General features: G+C 46.3%; 1 protein-coding gene across 4 annotated transcripts in view; it reads right to left on the reverse strand.

Annotated features, from left to right (window-relative positions):
- LOC108933886 (agrin-like) overlaps positions 1-17,467 on the reverse strand; it is a 210,151-nt gene that overhangs the window by 41,367 nt on the left and 151,317 nt on the right. For all 4 annotated transcript variants that reach the window (XM_029246878.1, XM_029246873.1, XM_029246888.1 and 1 more), the window contains 9 exons: positions 16,946-17,146; positions 10,110-10,255; positions 9,877-9,982; positions 8,512-8,622; positions 8,152-8,316; positions 7,310-7,453; positions 6,462-6,586; positions 5,954-6,059; positions 710-1,129 (listed from right to left, as the gene is read on the reverse strand). In XM_029246878.1, the coding sequence (XP_029102711.1) occupies positions 710-1,129; positions 5,954-6,059; positions 6,462-6,586; positions 7,310-7,453; positions 8,152-8,316; positions 8,512-8,622; positions 9,877-9,982; positions 10,110-10,255; positions 16,946-17,146 (1,524 nt within the window). The remainder of the gene's footprint in view (positions 1-709; positions 1,130-5,953; positions 6,060-6,461; positions 6,587-7,309; positions 7,454-8,151; positions 8,317-8,511; positions 8,623-9,876; positions 9,983-10,109; positions 10,256-16,945; positions 17,147-17,467) is intronic.

Below are 17,467 nucleotides of genomic sequence, written 5' to 3' on the forward strand. Positions count from 1 at the left end.
GAAAGGAGCTCTGTAAGGCTTACCACAGAAACAGCTATTTGGATAGACATGGGGAGCTAGTTAACTTGGGTCACCGCGGAGATCGGAGATAACGAAAAAGCGGAAAACGGCACTGTATCGTTTTACTGGCTTCTCCAGCTACGTATGAGAACCTCTTACAAAATGGAAACCAGTTACAGTTGCTTGTGGAATCCAGCTCCTAAATTCTCACACGCCTTATACACATTCTGAGTTTCACAAAGACACGTCACCTTATGGTACACTTGCTTTACATTTGGACTTCCTGCATCAGGCAACACCACAGTTAACGGTGAAAATGGTTGAAGAACCTAGATTTCAGAGCAGGGTGACAGTTTGCACTCTGAAGCTCGGCGGGACAATGTCAAAGTGTACATTTACATGACATCCATTCATTTAGCAGATTCTCTTCTCCATGAGGACTCACAATCAATACTATGTAGTATGTAGAAAGCTACGGTATGCTCGTGATGAATTCTCTCTAGTATTTAGTTTTGACAACTTTTCATCCAAGGTGAGTTACAATGCTAGACACACTGTAGTGCACTACCTACAGTCAGCCATTCGTCTAATATACACATATATATGTGCTGACACGCTCACACTGTCCTGTATTCACTCACCATGATCAGGGTATCTGCTTTGCTACAGCAGCGAAATTCTAGCATATGGAGTGAAAGGACTGATTTACCAACTGGCTCCTCTCCGCTAGCCTCCAGCATGGCACTACTCTCTGTGTCGTCGTCACCGCTGGGCTCCCCACTGCCCGAGTCCTCGTAGAGGTTCAGTGAGGAGGTGATTCCTGGGGTGAAGCTTGTGGGAGAGGGCGTGGTTCGTGGCAGCTTGTGGTGGGTGGAGGGGCGGCTGCGGGTGGTGATGGCAGGGGTGCCGGGCCCCTCGGTGCTGCTGGCCGGTGGGAGGCCCTCCACAAAGGAGGGGAACAGCGACTCCTCCTCAACTGCCGGAGCGGTTTCCATCTCCTCAAAGGGCGATGTGGAGGTGGACCCGTGGAAGGGTGTGGTGAGCTTGGCACGGGTGGTGGAGGGGGTGGCGCGGGGGTGGGTCGGGGAGAGGGTGGGGCGGACAGCCAGCTCGGCGTCCAGGATGGTTTCTGGAGGAAGCACCAATGAATGACGGGTAAGCAAAGATGGAAATGTTTTTCATGGCCCATCCCTACCTCCTTCAGAAGCTGAAGTAGACTTCCCACGTTTTATTCTTCAATTAGGTTTCCAAGCCACACGTTTGTGAAGTCAGCAAACAAAGTAGTTTTAAAAAAAAAAACAGTGAGTGATTGTCTCAGCCCAGACACCAACACCTGAGCCGCCATGGTGGTGCACTTTATGAGTAGCAGACTGATCCTTTGGAGGTTTACTCATTTACACAGCAAGGTCATTTTACTGGAGCTATTTAGGGTAAATGCCTTGATCAAGGGCACTACAGCTGGAGGTGGGATTCAAATGGTCACATTTTGGGTTCAAAAGCAGCAGCTCTAAGTACTACGCTGCTAGCTGCCCTAATCCTCTAACCCACTATGTAGCTCAAAACAAACAGCAGCATCGGTTGAGATTCAATGACCCATGTCACGACTGACAATCTCCTTCTGTAATCGCAAGCAGCTCAAAACAAACACAAGCGGCAGGGGTGGCACCTCAGCAACCCACGTCTTAGATTAGAGGCTCATTCTCCAACGTCTAGGAAAACACCACAGCCAAACCAGAGTCTTTCACGATAACGGCAGCATCAGAGCATCCAAACTGCGCCTAGCTATGAAAGCGACCATGCAGCAGACTTCGGTTACCCCCAGGCCGCCAGCGTGACAGAGACAAGCCCTGTAAGGACACCGTACCCACTTGTCTGCTGTCTGAAGACCTCAGTGAGAAGCAAACTGCCCCAGTTTACCCCACTGCAGTTCCTGCCTGAAGCACAAATCAGATGAAGGATATATAAATTATACATATGGGAACGCTGGCCACCTCGAGGGAAGCTTTAATCCCAGCCAGCCAGAGCTTCTGGAGGCGAGTAACTGATCTGAAGGCAACACCGAGCGGGGCTCCTCGCCAGCATCAACAATGGCAGACTCTGTTCTCGGCACCGCGGTGGCGGCTCCAGTTCCACTCTGCAATTTACAGTAGCGGCTGCCTCCAGAACCATCCCGGGATACTGAGAAAAGTTGTGCCACGACACAACCAAACCCAAAGAGGTGGGTCATATGGAGAGGGGTGCCATGAGGTGAGCAGCCAGGTAACGGCAGGGGTAGGTGCAGCACAGAAAGTAGACAGCATCTTTTAAATCTGCCCCTCTCTGATTTCGCCTCCTGTGTCGGGACTGTGATAAGATTTTATTCTGGGAATCAGCCCAAGTGGGCATTAAACAACATTCTCATGAAAGCACACAACATCAGCACTTTGGCTGTGTGGGAAGGAGCACACGCACCTCAACGAAATCACAGTCATGCGCCGCTTAATGACGTTTCGGGCAACGACTGAGCAAATATACAGCGGTGGTCCCATAACATTATAATGGAGCTGAAGAATTCTTATCAACTAGCAACATTGTAGCCGTCGTAATTTCATAGCGCAACATGTTACATGTTTGTGGTGGTGCTGCTGTAAACAAACCTACCGCGCTGATAGTCGTATAAAAGTATAGCACATATGATTATGTATAGTACATAATACTTGATAATTATAACGCCTACGTTGCTGCTTTATGTATTTACTATACTGTACCTTTTATCGTTATTTTAGAGTGCACTCTTTCTATTTATTAAAAAAAGCCTACTGTAAAACAGTATGCTGTGTTACGCCAACTATACCATCTAGGTTTGTATAAGTACACTCTATGATGTTCGCACAACGATGAAATCGCCTAACGACGCATTTCTCATAACGTATCCCCGTTGTTAAGCGACGCATGTCTGTATTCAATGAGCTCTCCATGGCATGAAGCAGAAAGCATCTTTAGATGCTATCAAAATAAAAGGTGGCTTTAGTGTGTGTGTGTGTGTGTGGGATATGTCCCTACTCCCCCTTCCTCCAGCGTATCTTGTCAGTCAGAAGCCAGGCACTGCAGCGACATGGTGGACGAGCTTTGGACACAGGTATCCCACCTCCTGTCACAATGAGTCACACCACAAAGAAGGCCAGGCGAGCTGGAAGGGGGGAACAGCGTGGCGGAAAAATTCCGTAATCGCGTTTAACGCTCTGTTTGACTTTCCAAGGGGTGCACGGCAGTATTGGAGAAATGCAGAAAATCACTGTCATCTCCGCTTTCCCCGGCACTGTGGTTATCTTTGAAAGGTAGTTATTAAGATGGTTCGCAGTGAGGGAAAAAATCTGAATACAAGCAGAGAAGGCATAAGTGCTTGTAGGGAGACAGCAGGGGAACGGGAGGAAAGGAGAGGGAAGAAAGGAGAGGCTGGGGGGAACGGGGAGGGGCAGAGACGTCGGAGCACCCGTGGCCTGCTCGAGCCATCTGTTTACCCGCGTGCTGCCAATCGCAAACATACACGCAGGTGAGGGCTCCATATGGGACTGCTAAAATGCTGCCGGCTACACAAGAAAGCCGCCGTCACACACCGTGCAACTGCTCAGCCGCTAAACATGACCATGTGTCCACCGGGGCCACCGGGTGCTTCGGCTCATATGCACGTCTCCGGTCAAAATCGGGGCCCTCCACGCACAATCTCTCCAGCTTTCCTACGTCTCCATGGTTTTTGCAGAGTACCGGCAGTCTGGTCAACACTAATTTGGTGAAGGTCGCCTGGGATAGCAGGAGACAGAGTGCAGAACTGGTAAAGTCCGACTGCACCGGGGGAGAAGGAGCTCTAATTGGGGGTGCATGAAGGGTCCACTGGCCAACTGTAACACGCACACAGTGACAGAGCTTGCGCTTTCTCATTTTCTTTAGTTTCTGCACAACGATGAGAAAAACACTCTAATCGCAAACGGAGTACTTTAAAAAATACCATTTTAACATACCTAAAAATACTATCGAGTATCTATTTTGTCCCATTATGTTACATCACCTAGGTCTATATAAGACTCCATTCGGACCTCAAACACTGGCACATTTCTACACGGCTCTTAGGTCTCACTGATGTTTTCTCACATCAAGTCTGCATTTGACAAAGTCCACCTCAAATCAACAGTCTGTTTTATTTCAGTTTTCCTGAAATGAATCATCAGGTGTTGAGTGTCAAACAGACTTGTGTACCAAGAGCCCAGAATGCGTCAACCCCCACGACTCTCCAGTGATGCTGTGGACTGGTCCTCAGTGCGAACCCAGGGATGCCCTCCCTGCAGCACCAGCCAGTTTTACTCACTTGAGATCTGCCAAAGCATGTCAGACAGCGAGAGCAGCGAGCCGCTTATCTCCGAAGCGGCGTCAGCAGCCCCCTTTATCTCCAGATGCCCACTGAGGTGAGTGCAGAAAGTGTGACAGAGACACCTGGCGTCGGACCAGAATCTGGGGCCGGCAGCTAGTACCAAATGGTCGAGCCCTTGGGTCCCGTTCTGGAGCTAATTGCACAGACCCAGAAGAACCCCCGCTGGCATTTCACAGCAGTCATGTACTGCTCCTCCCCCCTTTGGAAAGCCAGTCCCCTCCTAGCCCTTGTCCCAGTGTGCAAAGAGCTCTGTGGCGAATCCCAAGCTAAAGCTCTCAATCCACAGTGGGCTGCTGGGAATCAAAGAGGGCTGTGCCGTTCCATTCCAGGGGATTTTAGAGATACAGAAAGCAGATGAGCAGTCAGTTAGATATCTGCTTGTGCACCCAGTCTGTTAGTCTCTCTTCATGAACCATGGAGTTCGTATTACTCCCAGAAAAACTGTGCATCCAAGCAAAGTATTACAGGAACACGGTGCTTAGTTACTGCAGAGCCACACCCACTGAGTGCAACCATATCTCAAATACATCACTACAAAGAGCAACATGCAGAAATGAATACGCTCTCATGATGTTTACACAGCAAAGTGTGCGGACCAAACCAACACTTGGGTGAAGTACTAAAACTGGGTACAAATGGATGACATCACATTTATATTCAAATTACGCTTTTCTCCAAATACACCCAGAAGTTGTTTACCCATTAATAGTCCAGTGGGGTAATTTTCACCGGACCAATTCCGAGTACCAACCCTTCTCAAGGATACTACAGCAGAATGTGGGATTTAAACCAGCAACCTAACTATTAGACTACCTGCCGCCTGATCGGAACTGAACGGCGGAGCACATTTCTTCCTGAAATTGTTGATGCCTTTGGGTGGAAACGCGGTGTGGCCCTGTGTGCGGAGACACCTTCCCTTGTTTGTGCTTCACTGAATACTCAAAGGTTGGCACTTCCTACTGCATTTACTCTGTGACAACCCCTGTACTGGAGCCATATTTCATAAAATGCAAATTAGTTTCAGTATAATGAATATAAGACTATGAATGCATTTGAAAATGATCATCCTTTCATTTCCTCGTGCTACAGAGCAGCACCCAATTATTTTGGGATGGGTGAACGTTTTGTACAAATGAGACAGAGACTGTAATTTCTACAGTTCTTTGAAGTGTTCCTCACGCCTCAAAGGTAAATCACATCACAAGAACCCTTGGGTCAAGTAAGTCCTTCAGCACTCCCTCACATTTCCACAGGGCTTGGATTTGGGTCAGAATAAAACTGATGAAATGGCAACAGACAAGGTGGACTCAGAACTGCTTAGCTGGCTCTATCCAACAATGCATATTTTCCACGCAGATCGCCGGTGCTCCGGCAAGAGACAAACTTTTCAGGTTATTTCAGAGCAGCTGCGAGGCATCCTTGAAACGGGCGGCCACTGTGGTCAACCCCGCGGATCTGATGCTCACAATGGTTATTTCAGAGTGCACTGAGTATTCAAAGAGATCATTTCAAAATACTTCCCAGCTTACTTTACACTGCTGACCTCACCTGAGCACTGTCCCTTGTGCTTCACGGTGATAAGCTTGTCCTGGCGACAGGCGATGGTATTCAGCTGACACGCGTCCGCATAAGTCACGCCATCAGAGCCGCACACCTGTTAAAACATGCGCACGCATACATGCATACGCGCACAAGGGCATATAAAACGAGGCACGAGCTTAAGTGCAGAGCTGGATTGTGGGACATATTGTTCAGAAATCGATAAATATTTTATACTCCGACTGGAGGAACAGTGACCATATCACTTCATTCTCACATTGTAAGACCAGGAGTTCTGACACCGTCGCTGGTCATTCACAAAATTCACTTCCAACATGAAAAATTTGTCTGAGATTCCTACACTAGGGGTTGCCGCGCACAACCAGCCTCATCATTCACATCATTTTGCCCTAATCTTTAGCTCAGCTTTTATGTTCTCAAAGAGCAAGGCTGACATCTAAATGTGTATATAGATATGAAAGCCTAGTTATGGGCAATGCAATGAAATGGAGCACACCTTCGTCTTGTCCTTCTCAGCGCAGTCGGGGGAGGGGCATTCGCAATGGGCCTGGCCGCCAGCCTCTACGCAGGATGCTCCGAACTTGCAGTCCATATCCTTGCAAGAGGTTTTGTTCCCCATACCTGAGCGGAAATGAAGTGGGGATCTCTCATTATCTGATAGGGCCAGCTTGCCTGTATCCCTCTTAGGCCCGATTTTAGGGCTACATGGGCACAATAAAAAATAACAAGCAAGCAATGCAATTGCAGCATAGAGGATTATGAGGTCATCAGGTACAAGAATGGGTCCTAAAAGCCCAGCTCCATCCGCAGCATCTCAGTCTGCATCACCGCATTGTGACAGCACAGGGAGGAGAGAAAACGCTCACCCAAAGCACTGGGTAACAATTTAACTAATCAGTTAATAACCATGTCATGCCTTCTTAACCTTGCCCAGAGTAAAGACAGAAAGACCAGGCTTAGTAAGGAGGATCACTGATAAGAATCAGAATCAAAGAACACGAGATTCATGCTTGTGTTATTTCAGTATTTTGCTTACAGTACAGTTCATTTTAATGGTAATTTTCCACAATAATTATTACGGTTTCATTATGTTTCTTTTCTCCAAAGCCCATGTCCACTCTCCACTGTTACATCAGTAACTACCAGTCATACTACAGCTTTCTACATAAACTGCTTCTGTTTATGCCTTCGCTGGACAGAGCTTTGCGTTTATTTTGTATTATTTAGTGACTCATCTTGTAAGGGAATACAAAGGCAAGTCTTGTTTGTGAAATGTGAATGATGAGTGGGGATGTTCAGTCGGGGCATTGAAGCTCTGCTGGGGAACGGTGGAAGGCACCCTACCATGTTCACAGCCATTGGTGCCCATCTGGCTGCCATCAGGGCATACGTCACACTTCATGCCTTTCACTCCCGTCTTGCAGGAGCACAGACCCGACATTTGCTCACAATCATCGCGCACAGAGCCCAGTGCATCGCAGTGGCACGCTGGAGCGGAGAGAACAGAGGCCATAGCTGGAGTTAACAAGGTTACATGGTTTGTTTCTAATACAGTCTAAATACAGGTGCCTACCATTAAACCGTCATCAGTGAAATGGTGGCAGAGGTGGGATATATAAGCAAATGGTGCATTTCCACGTCTATTTCCGAACCCACTGCTAAATTCTTCATGTCATTCCTCACAGTAACTGACCAAACAAGAAAGAGCAGCAACCAACTCCAGAGATTCTTTTGGTGCTGACCTCAGGGAAAGCTAAGTTCCATAGGTCAGGTGGAGTTCAACGCTTATGGGAAGCAGGAATAAGCCCCTGGAACCCACTGGGGATAAATCAGAACAACCTGGTGCTGTGGGAGACGGCATTTGTTTTCCTCTGTTGTACTTTGTGCACTGAGGCATAGCACCCAAGGCTGATAGCTGCACAGCCTCACATCTGATTGCTTGTCTAAAGGAAAATCTTGTTAGCCAAGCTAGCAAGCAAACAACATAATTCGTTTTAAAACTGAATTTGTTGCGGTCATAGAAGTTTAAACAATAAGGCATGCAGTTTCAAGGTATAAGCGCAGGATTATCTTGTTTTGTGAAATATCCTTTTGTGGGATAATAGACGTAATTCTGTTCAATACGTGCAGCCTAATGTTTAGTGTTTAACTCAGACACAGGGGAACGACACATGAGAGGCTCTTACGTGTGCAGCCGCTCATGTTCTCCGTGACTATTCCCCGGAAGTTCCAGAACCCCGGCTCACAGCGGTCACACTTCAGGCCCCCAACACCTGGTTTACAGGAGCACTGCCCGGTGGTGGGGTCACACAATCCCCCATAGGAACCATAGGGGTTACACTGACAGGTACCTGGGGAACACCCAATATTTGTCTATGGAAACAGACATTGATTGCAATATAATGAGGCACATTCAGCTCAGTTTTTGTATGCTGAAATCCCAAGGAGTAACTACACAGAGTACTGGCAGATTGCCGATTAGCACTAAAAAGAGTTGAAAGACAAATAAGTATGATTATGAGTGTACTGCAGTTCGCAGGTCTTACTAGGGCATCCGGCCAGTTCCACACCCAAGGCAGCTGTCGTATTGTCAAGGCAGCAACCATAAACAGTTTGACTGCAGTGCTTGGCCTGTGTCAAGCCAGTGGGAGGGGTACCTGAAGAAAATGAGTGGGTGGGGGAAGTATAATATAAAGAGGAACACATGAGATCAATGTAGAAGTGAAATAAACTTCAACAGTTTGCAAAACTTCAAATAATTTACCTGAACACTGAAATGAAATACAATTCTGTGAAGCACAAAAATCCATTGTGATGTTTATAAAGAATCAAGAAGTGAGAAAGGAGCAGCATGACTAAGATACTGCCTTCACCCGTGTGAGCCAGTGCTGAGGCTTGCTCTCCAAGCCTGGAAAAACCTGTCAATGGATACCTTCCCTGCAAATATGTCCAACCCTCACACAACTTAAATGTGCTTGCATGTGGTTTCCTTTTTGTCAAAAAAACTGTTATAATGTCTGACAGCCACCAGAGATGTGAAACTGCAGTAGAAAACAAGGACAACACAAGAGAGAGAAACAGACACCCTAAAACTAATGGCGATTCTTTCACCCTGGCTTCTGCACAGTCTGGGCAGTTAAATGGTACCAGTGTGGCTCCAGACTAGAGCCTAGCTTTGATGAGTTGACCTTTATTGTCCGACAGAGCATCAGTATGAGCTTCAGGCACAGATCATTAAATCTGCACATCTGCCCCACTCTAAGCTGCTGACTACCAGCCCTTTCCATACGTTACCCTTTATATTTGTCTTTGTCATGCAATACCCTTTGCTTCTATCAGCTCTAAAATGGAAGGCAACAGAATACAGAAGGCATCACGTCATGATTTGATGGAATCTAGTCGATCTATTGGGGCGAGAGGGTGACTTGATGAAGAATTCCGAAAGGAGTATTTGTTGCATCAGAGCTGGAGGAAACAGCAGCTCTTTGTTGGCCATGACAGTTTCTTCTGATCAGGAAAAAAGCTTTCTAAAGACCTTGGAGCAGTAGACCTCTTTGATCAAGAGGAACGCAGACCTCCCAATCCGCCGCGGCAGCCGTGGCTAAGCCAGCGTTAACATACGCTTCTGTTGTGCATGGCCACTCAGTTTACTGACGGATCACAGAAGCAGAAGCATGACCAGCATCGTCTGCTGTTTTCTAAATGAGCCTACTGAGTCCAGAGTTCTACAGCAGTGCAAACCAGAATCTAGAGTCCTACAGCAGAGCCAGAGGACTAAGCCGACTTCTGACCAAATTCATTTCAGATTTTGTGGTTGTCATCACGACCGTGACTGACTATGATAATGATCACTCATGACTGATGCTAGGTAGTGCCCTGGGCACAACAGAGAGTTACGGTGGGTGTCTCACCTAAACAGGGGCCCTGACTGTAGACCTGCAGATGCTGTTGTTTCTCACACCTCGTCTTCTTTAGTTCGCACTCACTGCTGTAGGTGACTCCATCCGTGCCGCACACCTGTACACAGAGCCACACGGAAAGGAAACACAATGATACGGAGAAGGCTGCAGTGGTAACGAAATGATCGTGTCCTCATTACAGCGTACACCTCAGGAATCACTCATACAGCCCAGGGGGATGTTACCTGGATGTGTGGCACAGTGTGGCAGGAGAAGTCGCACACACAGCGGTCCTCCTCAGCATCCTCATCCCAAGAGCCACCGAATATCCGGCAGCGGTCCTGCTCACAGCTACCATCCATCCCAGAGCCAGATGCTCCAGAGCCACACTCTAAACACAAAGACACATGGGCACGCACCTATAATGAGACTACATCATACAAGCACAGAAAACGCCGTTCATCCTGATAAATTTTGCACAAACTTTTCTGAACTTCTTCAGGACAGTGACATGTAAAAAATGAGAGTAAACAATTCCATAATCACACAGTTGGCAGCCACTATTAATGATCAACCACAAAGGGAGAAACTGCAATTTGAAAAATTCTTCTTCACATTTCAAGATTAAATTGTCTGAGAGCCCCTGTCACTAGTGTGCCCGAAAGGGAATGTCAGCGGGACGGTGGAAGGCATCGCATTATTACCCTGAACAACCAAAAGGCTTCAGAAATGGTCTTTGTGACTCAGTGTAGGCAAAACAAATTTGTAAATGGGTTGCGGGTCGTGTCGGGCTAGGGTCAAGCTCAAACATAGATTTCATGCCTGAACACTATTGCACACTGTTAACCACAGTCAGGAATTGATTGTCTGGTGGGCATTAAGCAGAGGTTTTGTTTCTTTGACAACAGCTCTGTTTACAGGAATTCCCTTCATCGCACATCAAAGTATAGTGCACTGTTGGCCTCAGTGGATGAAGCTCCCGAGAAACACAGCGTTGTCAAATCTTCAGAGTTACACTGTGAAAAATACCCACTGTGGATATAGTGGGAAAAGGAACTTTCAAAATTATAAATGAAATAGTTTAGATTGGGTTGAACTGATTTACACATTAGAAGGGCGTCTAGAAGTTGGGGACATTAGGGCGTGATCACATTAGGAAGCGGTAGGAGTTGGAGGATAAAGCAGTAGACATGTGGTCCGAGGGTGGCGTGAGCACGCCTGGAGGGTGGACATCGTTCCCAAACAAACAGGCCAGAAAGCGCTGGAGCAGGAAGGGTTTCCTGCCGTGGCAGTGTTTGGGATCAGGGCCACAGTGAAGCGTCATGTGAAGGAAAAGCCACAAGAGCAACTTCTGTTCCCAACGTGGGTTTCAGATGAGCAATCCGCCAAAGCCTCTGCATCTGCAAATACCAATTCCTGGAGCAAAATGATTTCAATCATTTAGAAGACAAAAAGAAAAGAACGACTCAACAACTGACATGACAAAAATACAAATGTGGAAGAGACGTGGCTGGGCAATTGAATGCAATTTTCTTCTTTGCACTTCATACATGTAAATGTACAGCACTTTTTTTCAGACTGAAGAAATGAGAGAGAGAAAATCCTGTTTTGCAAAGGATCTCAGCTCTCTACATGTTCCATACGGGCTGTACTGGCTGAGCGGTCTGACATGCTGAGATGCCGCTATGTTCAGTTCACTGTGCCTTTAAGGTGATTTTCAATTTGGCCAAACGAGCTGTGTATCTTACAGTTTTACACTTTAATGTTTCTACACGGCTAGATATTTCCTGAAGATATTCTGAATAAACTGCTTGCTTGACAATAAAAATGGTGAAAAAACTTGCTGTTCTTGATAAGGGAACTTGCAACTCTCCTCAGTCATCGCTTTATACCCTTACAATAAGAGCCTCGACTTAAAAGCAATTTTTAGACCAAATTCATCCAGCATTATATTTGGTTTATCTCCCCAACCTAAATAGATATACTAATAACCTGACTGTGCTAGGCACTGCCCGTGCCATGTGCTCTGGTGTAAGATATGAAAGCTGGAGAAATAAGCGTGGATCTATATTCAGCACACGCAAAAAGGACACATAAAATAATAAACCAACTGAGTAACGAGGAGGTTATTAATTAGCTTTTGAACTCTCGCGTCGCCACCACATGCTGAGCAGAGATAAACCTTTCAATTATGAAATCTAGCAGCGACATCTGCATCAGATACAGCACTATAAGTATGCACTGCTTCATTGCACCTTAACAAGGCAGGGTTGGCTGCCTGGACATTTAGCAATGGGACTTTAAATAGATACAGAAAGGCGAGAAGGAAGGAGGTGTAAGGAAAACAGATGGCCAAGGGAGTAATTACAGGGGTCTGTGGAAAGAGAAGGAAAAGCGATAAAGAAAGATATAAGACGTGAGGAGCAAGAAAAGCCTGACAGACGACTGACCCTCAGATTATCACTTCGACTCATCGAAGCTGAAGTGACGCTCAGTGAAATCATAAACAGCAGCCCATGTGGCACAGAGCAGCGTATATGTGGACAGATGTGCAGCCTGGACTGGAATAAGAAAGAAGACATCTGGCTTCGCTAGGCAGTCTTAGTCCAGTTTTAAAGTGCATTATAATAATACACACACACACACAGAGTCTGAAACCACTTGTCCCAAGCGGGGTCACGGTGAGCTGGAGCTTAACCTGGCAACACAAAGGGCATAAGGCTAGAGGGGGAGGGGACACACCCAGGACAGGATGCCAGTCCGTCACAGGGCACCCCAAGCGGGACTCGAACCCCAGACTTACCGGAGAGCAGGACCCGGTCAAACCCACTGTGCCACCGTGCCCCTTCCCCCATTATTATTATGAGTAAAAATAATACATTTACATGAATTAAGCGTGTATATAAAGCTATAGGTGTAGTTATTTACCCATTTCAGCTGCAAGTTCCCCCATTTCAGTTGGAAGTATTACACTGTGATTTTGGGCTTGGTGTACTTTCTATCTTGGCTCAGAGTCTGCTGAAGGGCTCGCACCTGCTGTTGAGCGAGGTTGTTGAGCTCCCCCATAGGGACACTTTTGGACAAAAGAGATGTGAAGGGAGGGTTTGCAGAGAACATCACAAGTGGGAGTGTGGAGATTAGTGGGCTTTTATATACACTGTACACGACAGGGGGTTGGTATAACAAATCCTTCCTACACTTTAAAAAAAAAAAAAAAAACTCCAACTATACAGCTGGGTAACTTTTTACTGGGGCAGCTCATGGTGAGTACCTCACTAAAAGGTACTATAAAAGGAGGTGGGACTCAAACCTGCGCCTCATGACTGCAAAGAGAAGTGCTAACCACGGTCGTCATTCCATCCCCATCCGACCTCTTGATCTTTCCCTTCTGCTCTTTGCTCCTATTGATGCTGTTGCAGAATCTGTTATTATTGAGATTCTTCATATTGTTGTACTTCTGTAAAGCGCCCACTAATCGGGTGTTAAATTCAGGAGGTCTCACCCTTGGGTGACACACTACATGTACCCAGCGCTTTGTCAGTGTTGACAAAGAAGCTGAGGCAAAGGCTACCCAAGTGTGAAATTGAACAGGTGATAAATTTCTCTATGTGGGTACCAATCGGAGGACTGTCATTTTTCATTACCACCAAATAAAGGAGCGAGAGAGCGCTCTCATTTCTCCGTGTGATGGATGTGTGTAGCCAATGAATAAACACCGGTGGATAAATCAGTCACCCTCTTCTTCTTTGGGGAAAGAAAGCAATGATTTGGGAATCGGCTTCAGTTACAAACACGGCGGCGATGAATCCCTGATCATAGCCAAGGGTAGCTGATTCTCTCGGTGGTCTTTCAGGGAGCAACAGCAACCTGCACATGGGGAAGCATGCTGGCAGGTGGGTCAATAATGCCTTCCCTAAGTGACTTATTGTAACTTTCTTACTGGATGCATTATTCTCTGCTGAACAATTAAGGCATAAAAGATAAAGACATTAACAATATCTATATTTGTCATGCGGAACAGAGGACATGGAGGAGGCTGGATCCAAGTGCAGGATCGTTTGTTCAGTATTAAGGGATCAGACTTGTTCACGTGGTCGGGCGAAGGGTCGGTCGATCGGCGAACAGAACAGGAGCGAGGAGCTGAAGTTGTGGTCGGGGGAAAAGGCGAACGGTTGTTTACCAGAGGGACGTGGAGTAGGACTGGGGAACGATGAGGAACAGGATGTGGGAAGCGTAATGCGAGGTGAGTTTGAGAGCGCAGAGGGGACGTTGTCTCAGGAGAGATTCCGCAACTGTGAAGCTGTTGAGTGGTGGTTTTTGTAGGCAAGTGCTCCGAACGAAGTCAAGTGCTTAATCAGAGGCAGGTGCTGCTGGTTGAGGTGCGGGTGTGGTCGTGATTATATTATTGTTATTATTGTTATTATTATTTATCTGATGTTTTTGTGCAGTGTGATACATTTCTTTTACAAGAGGATACCGTTACTGGACCAATTCAGGGTAAGTAGGCCTACAGGTGGTCAGGTGGTCTGCAGCAGACAGTGGGGTTCCATTTCAACGATCCCCTTCATTATAAGTCAAAAGATAACATTTTCTGACTGCTTTTATTATTATTTACATTTACATTTATTCATTTAGCAGACGCTTTTCTCCAAAGCGACGTACAACTCAGAGAAATACAATTAGTGCATTTTTTATTAATCATTATTTTTTATCATTATTACTAGTACATATTATATGTTTGTGTTATTTTAACATAAATAACATGCAAAATTAATAAAAAATATAGGAAAGCCTTATTACATTAAATATCAAATATAGAATTAAATACACACACACACACACACACACACACACACACACAATGTCTACAACTGCGTGCTCTAAGCGGGGTCGCAGCGAATCAGAGCCTAACCCGGCAACACAGGGCGCAAGGCTGGAGGGGGAAGGGACACAGCCCGGAAGGGACGCCAGTTCACCGCAAGTCACCCCAAGCGGGACTCAAACCCCAGGCCCACCAAACAGTGGGCAGCATTAAATATAGTAAAGCCTTCTTATACAACATAGCATTCATGCATGTTAATTCTTTATACTCTTATTATTCATTTATATGAACATTTTGGACAATGCTGCACTATTATTTTCACTTACATTTCCAAATATTTTATATTTTATCTATCGCTTTTTCTTTTCAGGAAGAACATTCACATTTTGCTTGCAGGCTATTTTCATTAACAAGTGACTCGAAGGGAATCAAACACAAAAAAAAGTTTTGTAAACAAAAGTCAGTCGCTGCTAGACACCCAAACATTGATTGGGACTCAGACAGCATCAGATATGGGTGTCTCACAGTAGCATGACCTGCAGATGTTATCGTACCGCAGATGCAGCAGATGGTTGTCCTCAAATGTTTTGACCACATATCGAGACTTGTAAATAATAAAACAGGGTTAATGACGGAAAAAACAAAGTTGTGTATGCAGCATTCTGGCAGAATCCAACATTGCTCCTGACCTTTGCTTTAAGGAATTCTGGGAGCAGTGCTGGAAAACCTGTCTTAGCCATGCCCAGCATGCCACCCACCCCACTCTGGTCAAGCCGCACTTAGAATTGCCCACACCCGTCTCTGTCCAAATTCCTCCTGTAAATGAAATCGCCTTCACAGCAGACTTGTCACAAAGCTCAGCTGAAAAGACAAGATGCTCTCTGCCTGCCGGTGAAGAAGCAACGCAATGGATGTGGGCCGAATGAAGACGCACGAGGTTCTAGGGATCAGGTTTATAGACTGTGGCTGATCCCTGCAGCCTGTGCCTGTCTCCCAAGATGCGAGATAAAAACGGATGGGGGCAAAAGTGGTCGAACAAGTGAATGAGCAGACGACTGGCAAGGCCACGAATTCGTCAATTCATTGGCCAGGGCCATCCAGGGAGAAGGAGCGGTCACGCTGAGGGACTGGACGTGGGGAAATGCGAGAGCTGGACGTACATGGCTGTCATCAAGCACACAGTGGAGGTCAGCAATGCCTGCCAGCAAAAGGAGGTTAAACTGTTCTCTAGGGACCTTGTACTCAACATGTACAGCATAGTACCAAGTGAATGAAGGGTGAGAGGAAAAAACTGCACAGAAGGTAATATTTTTGTCCCTTCCTCCGAACGAAAGGCAACGTGGCTTAGTGATTAAAGTACAACTGTGCTCGCAGACTGCGCCGAACACAAGCAAGGTTATTTCAAACCCCACAGCAGCGGCCGGGGAAATGAAGCATCCCGGCCAATACATTTCAGCTCAGTTCATAGTGTGCAGTGAGGACCGCAGTCTTCAGGGCTCACGGGTGGCTTAACCAGTAAGCACGCTCGTCACAAGAGCACGCCGGGTCCTCCGGCTGTGCTAAGCCTGGACTCTGTCACTAGTGGAGTGTGACAGCATGCTCTGTAGGGCTGAAGTGTAAACTGGGATTGCCCCAGTGGGCAGGGGGAACTCTCAGCTACAGTGCCGCACTGTGCACGGGGAAGTTGAAGTTAGCCTTGCCCCTCCATTAGTATCTACCTATTAGTTGATCGATTGAAGTGAGAATTAAAAAAGCGATATTAAACAAAATGTTTGGCTTAAACATGCAGCAGTGTCAGAAGTAGAAATAAAAGTCTGAATTCTTCACCCAAAAATATATAATTTGTTCCAGTTGTCATTATTTGCTTCATTTTTAGGTATTACTCTTGCTCCAGTAGATGCTGCATGACATATTGAGATTGTTAAATGCATTTTTTTCCACTTTGGAAATATTTACTAAATGTATTTCTGGGAACGGAAGCTTTCTTTAACTGCAGTGAATTTAGACTGCTTGATATTTACTGCCAATTTCTACTTCATCATGCACTGTTGGAATGCAGGAAGGAAAGAAAAACAAGATATAAAAAGAAAATGAATATCTTGTCATAAAAATGCAAAAGAAGGAGAAAAACAATAACAGAGGAGAGAGAGAATGAAAAGGAACAAGTTATGCATAGGGATAAGAACGTAGGAAAAATCAAAACGAGGCTCATAAGGACAAACGGAAAGGTTATGAAGACTCGGGATTACGGGGCTGCACCTTCATCGCAGCCGCCTGCTCTGGCCACCTTGATGTTCTTCTTGAGGTTGCAGGAGGCCACCTGGAGCTCACAGGCGTTGTCATAGGTCACGCCATTGCTGCCGCACACAGGTCCAAAGGGTTCCCCATGGCACGTTGGGCACTCGCACCTGTTCCGCACACAGCGGGCGCCCCAGCCGCACGCGACACCCCCGCAGCTCTCTGCATCAACGGAAGAGAAGGTGAGCATGTGTGAGACAACTCACACACAACACCGGAGGTCAGAACATAAGAGTAAACCCAGAGACAACACAACACGTACAAAACTTACATAGAAAACTTAGAAGTAATCAGTATACAAGTAAACTCGCAGCTATTATAAAAAATAAGAGCAAACTCGCACAGAAAAGCAAAAGCTGTCAAAGAAAAAAAACAAAAACACAGAAGGCGGGCACACATAAGTAAAGGCACCAAGAAAACATTTTGAACATTAAGAAAACGTTGGCAAAAGGCAGCCAGGAACCTGTCATAAAGAGGAAGTGT

This window comes from Scleropages formosus, chromosome 2, assembly GCF_900964775.1.
Source record: "Scleropages formosus chromosome 2, fSclFor1.1, whole genome shotgun sequence".
Taxonomy (NCBI): domain Eukaryota; kingdom Metazoa; phylum Chordata; class Actinopteri; order Osteoglossiformes; family Osteoglossidae; genus Scleropages; species Scleropages formosus.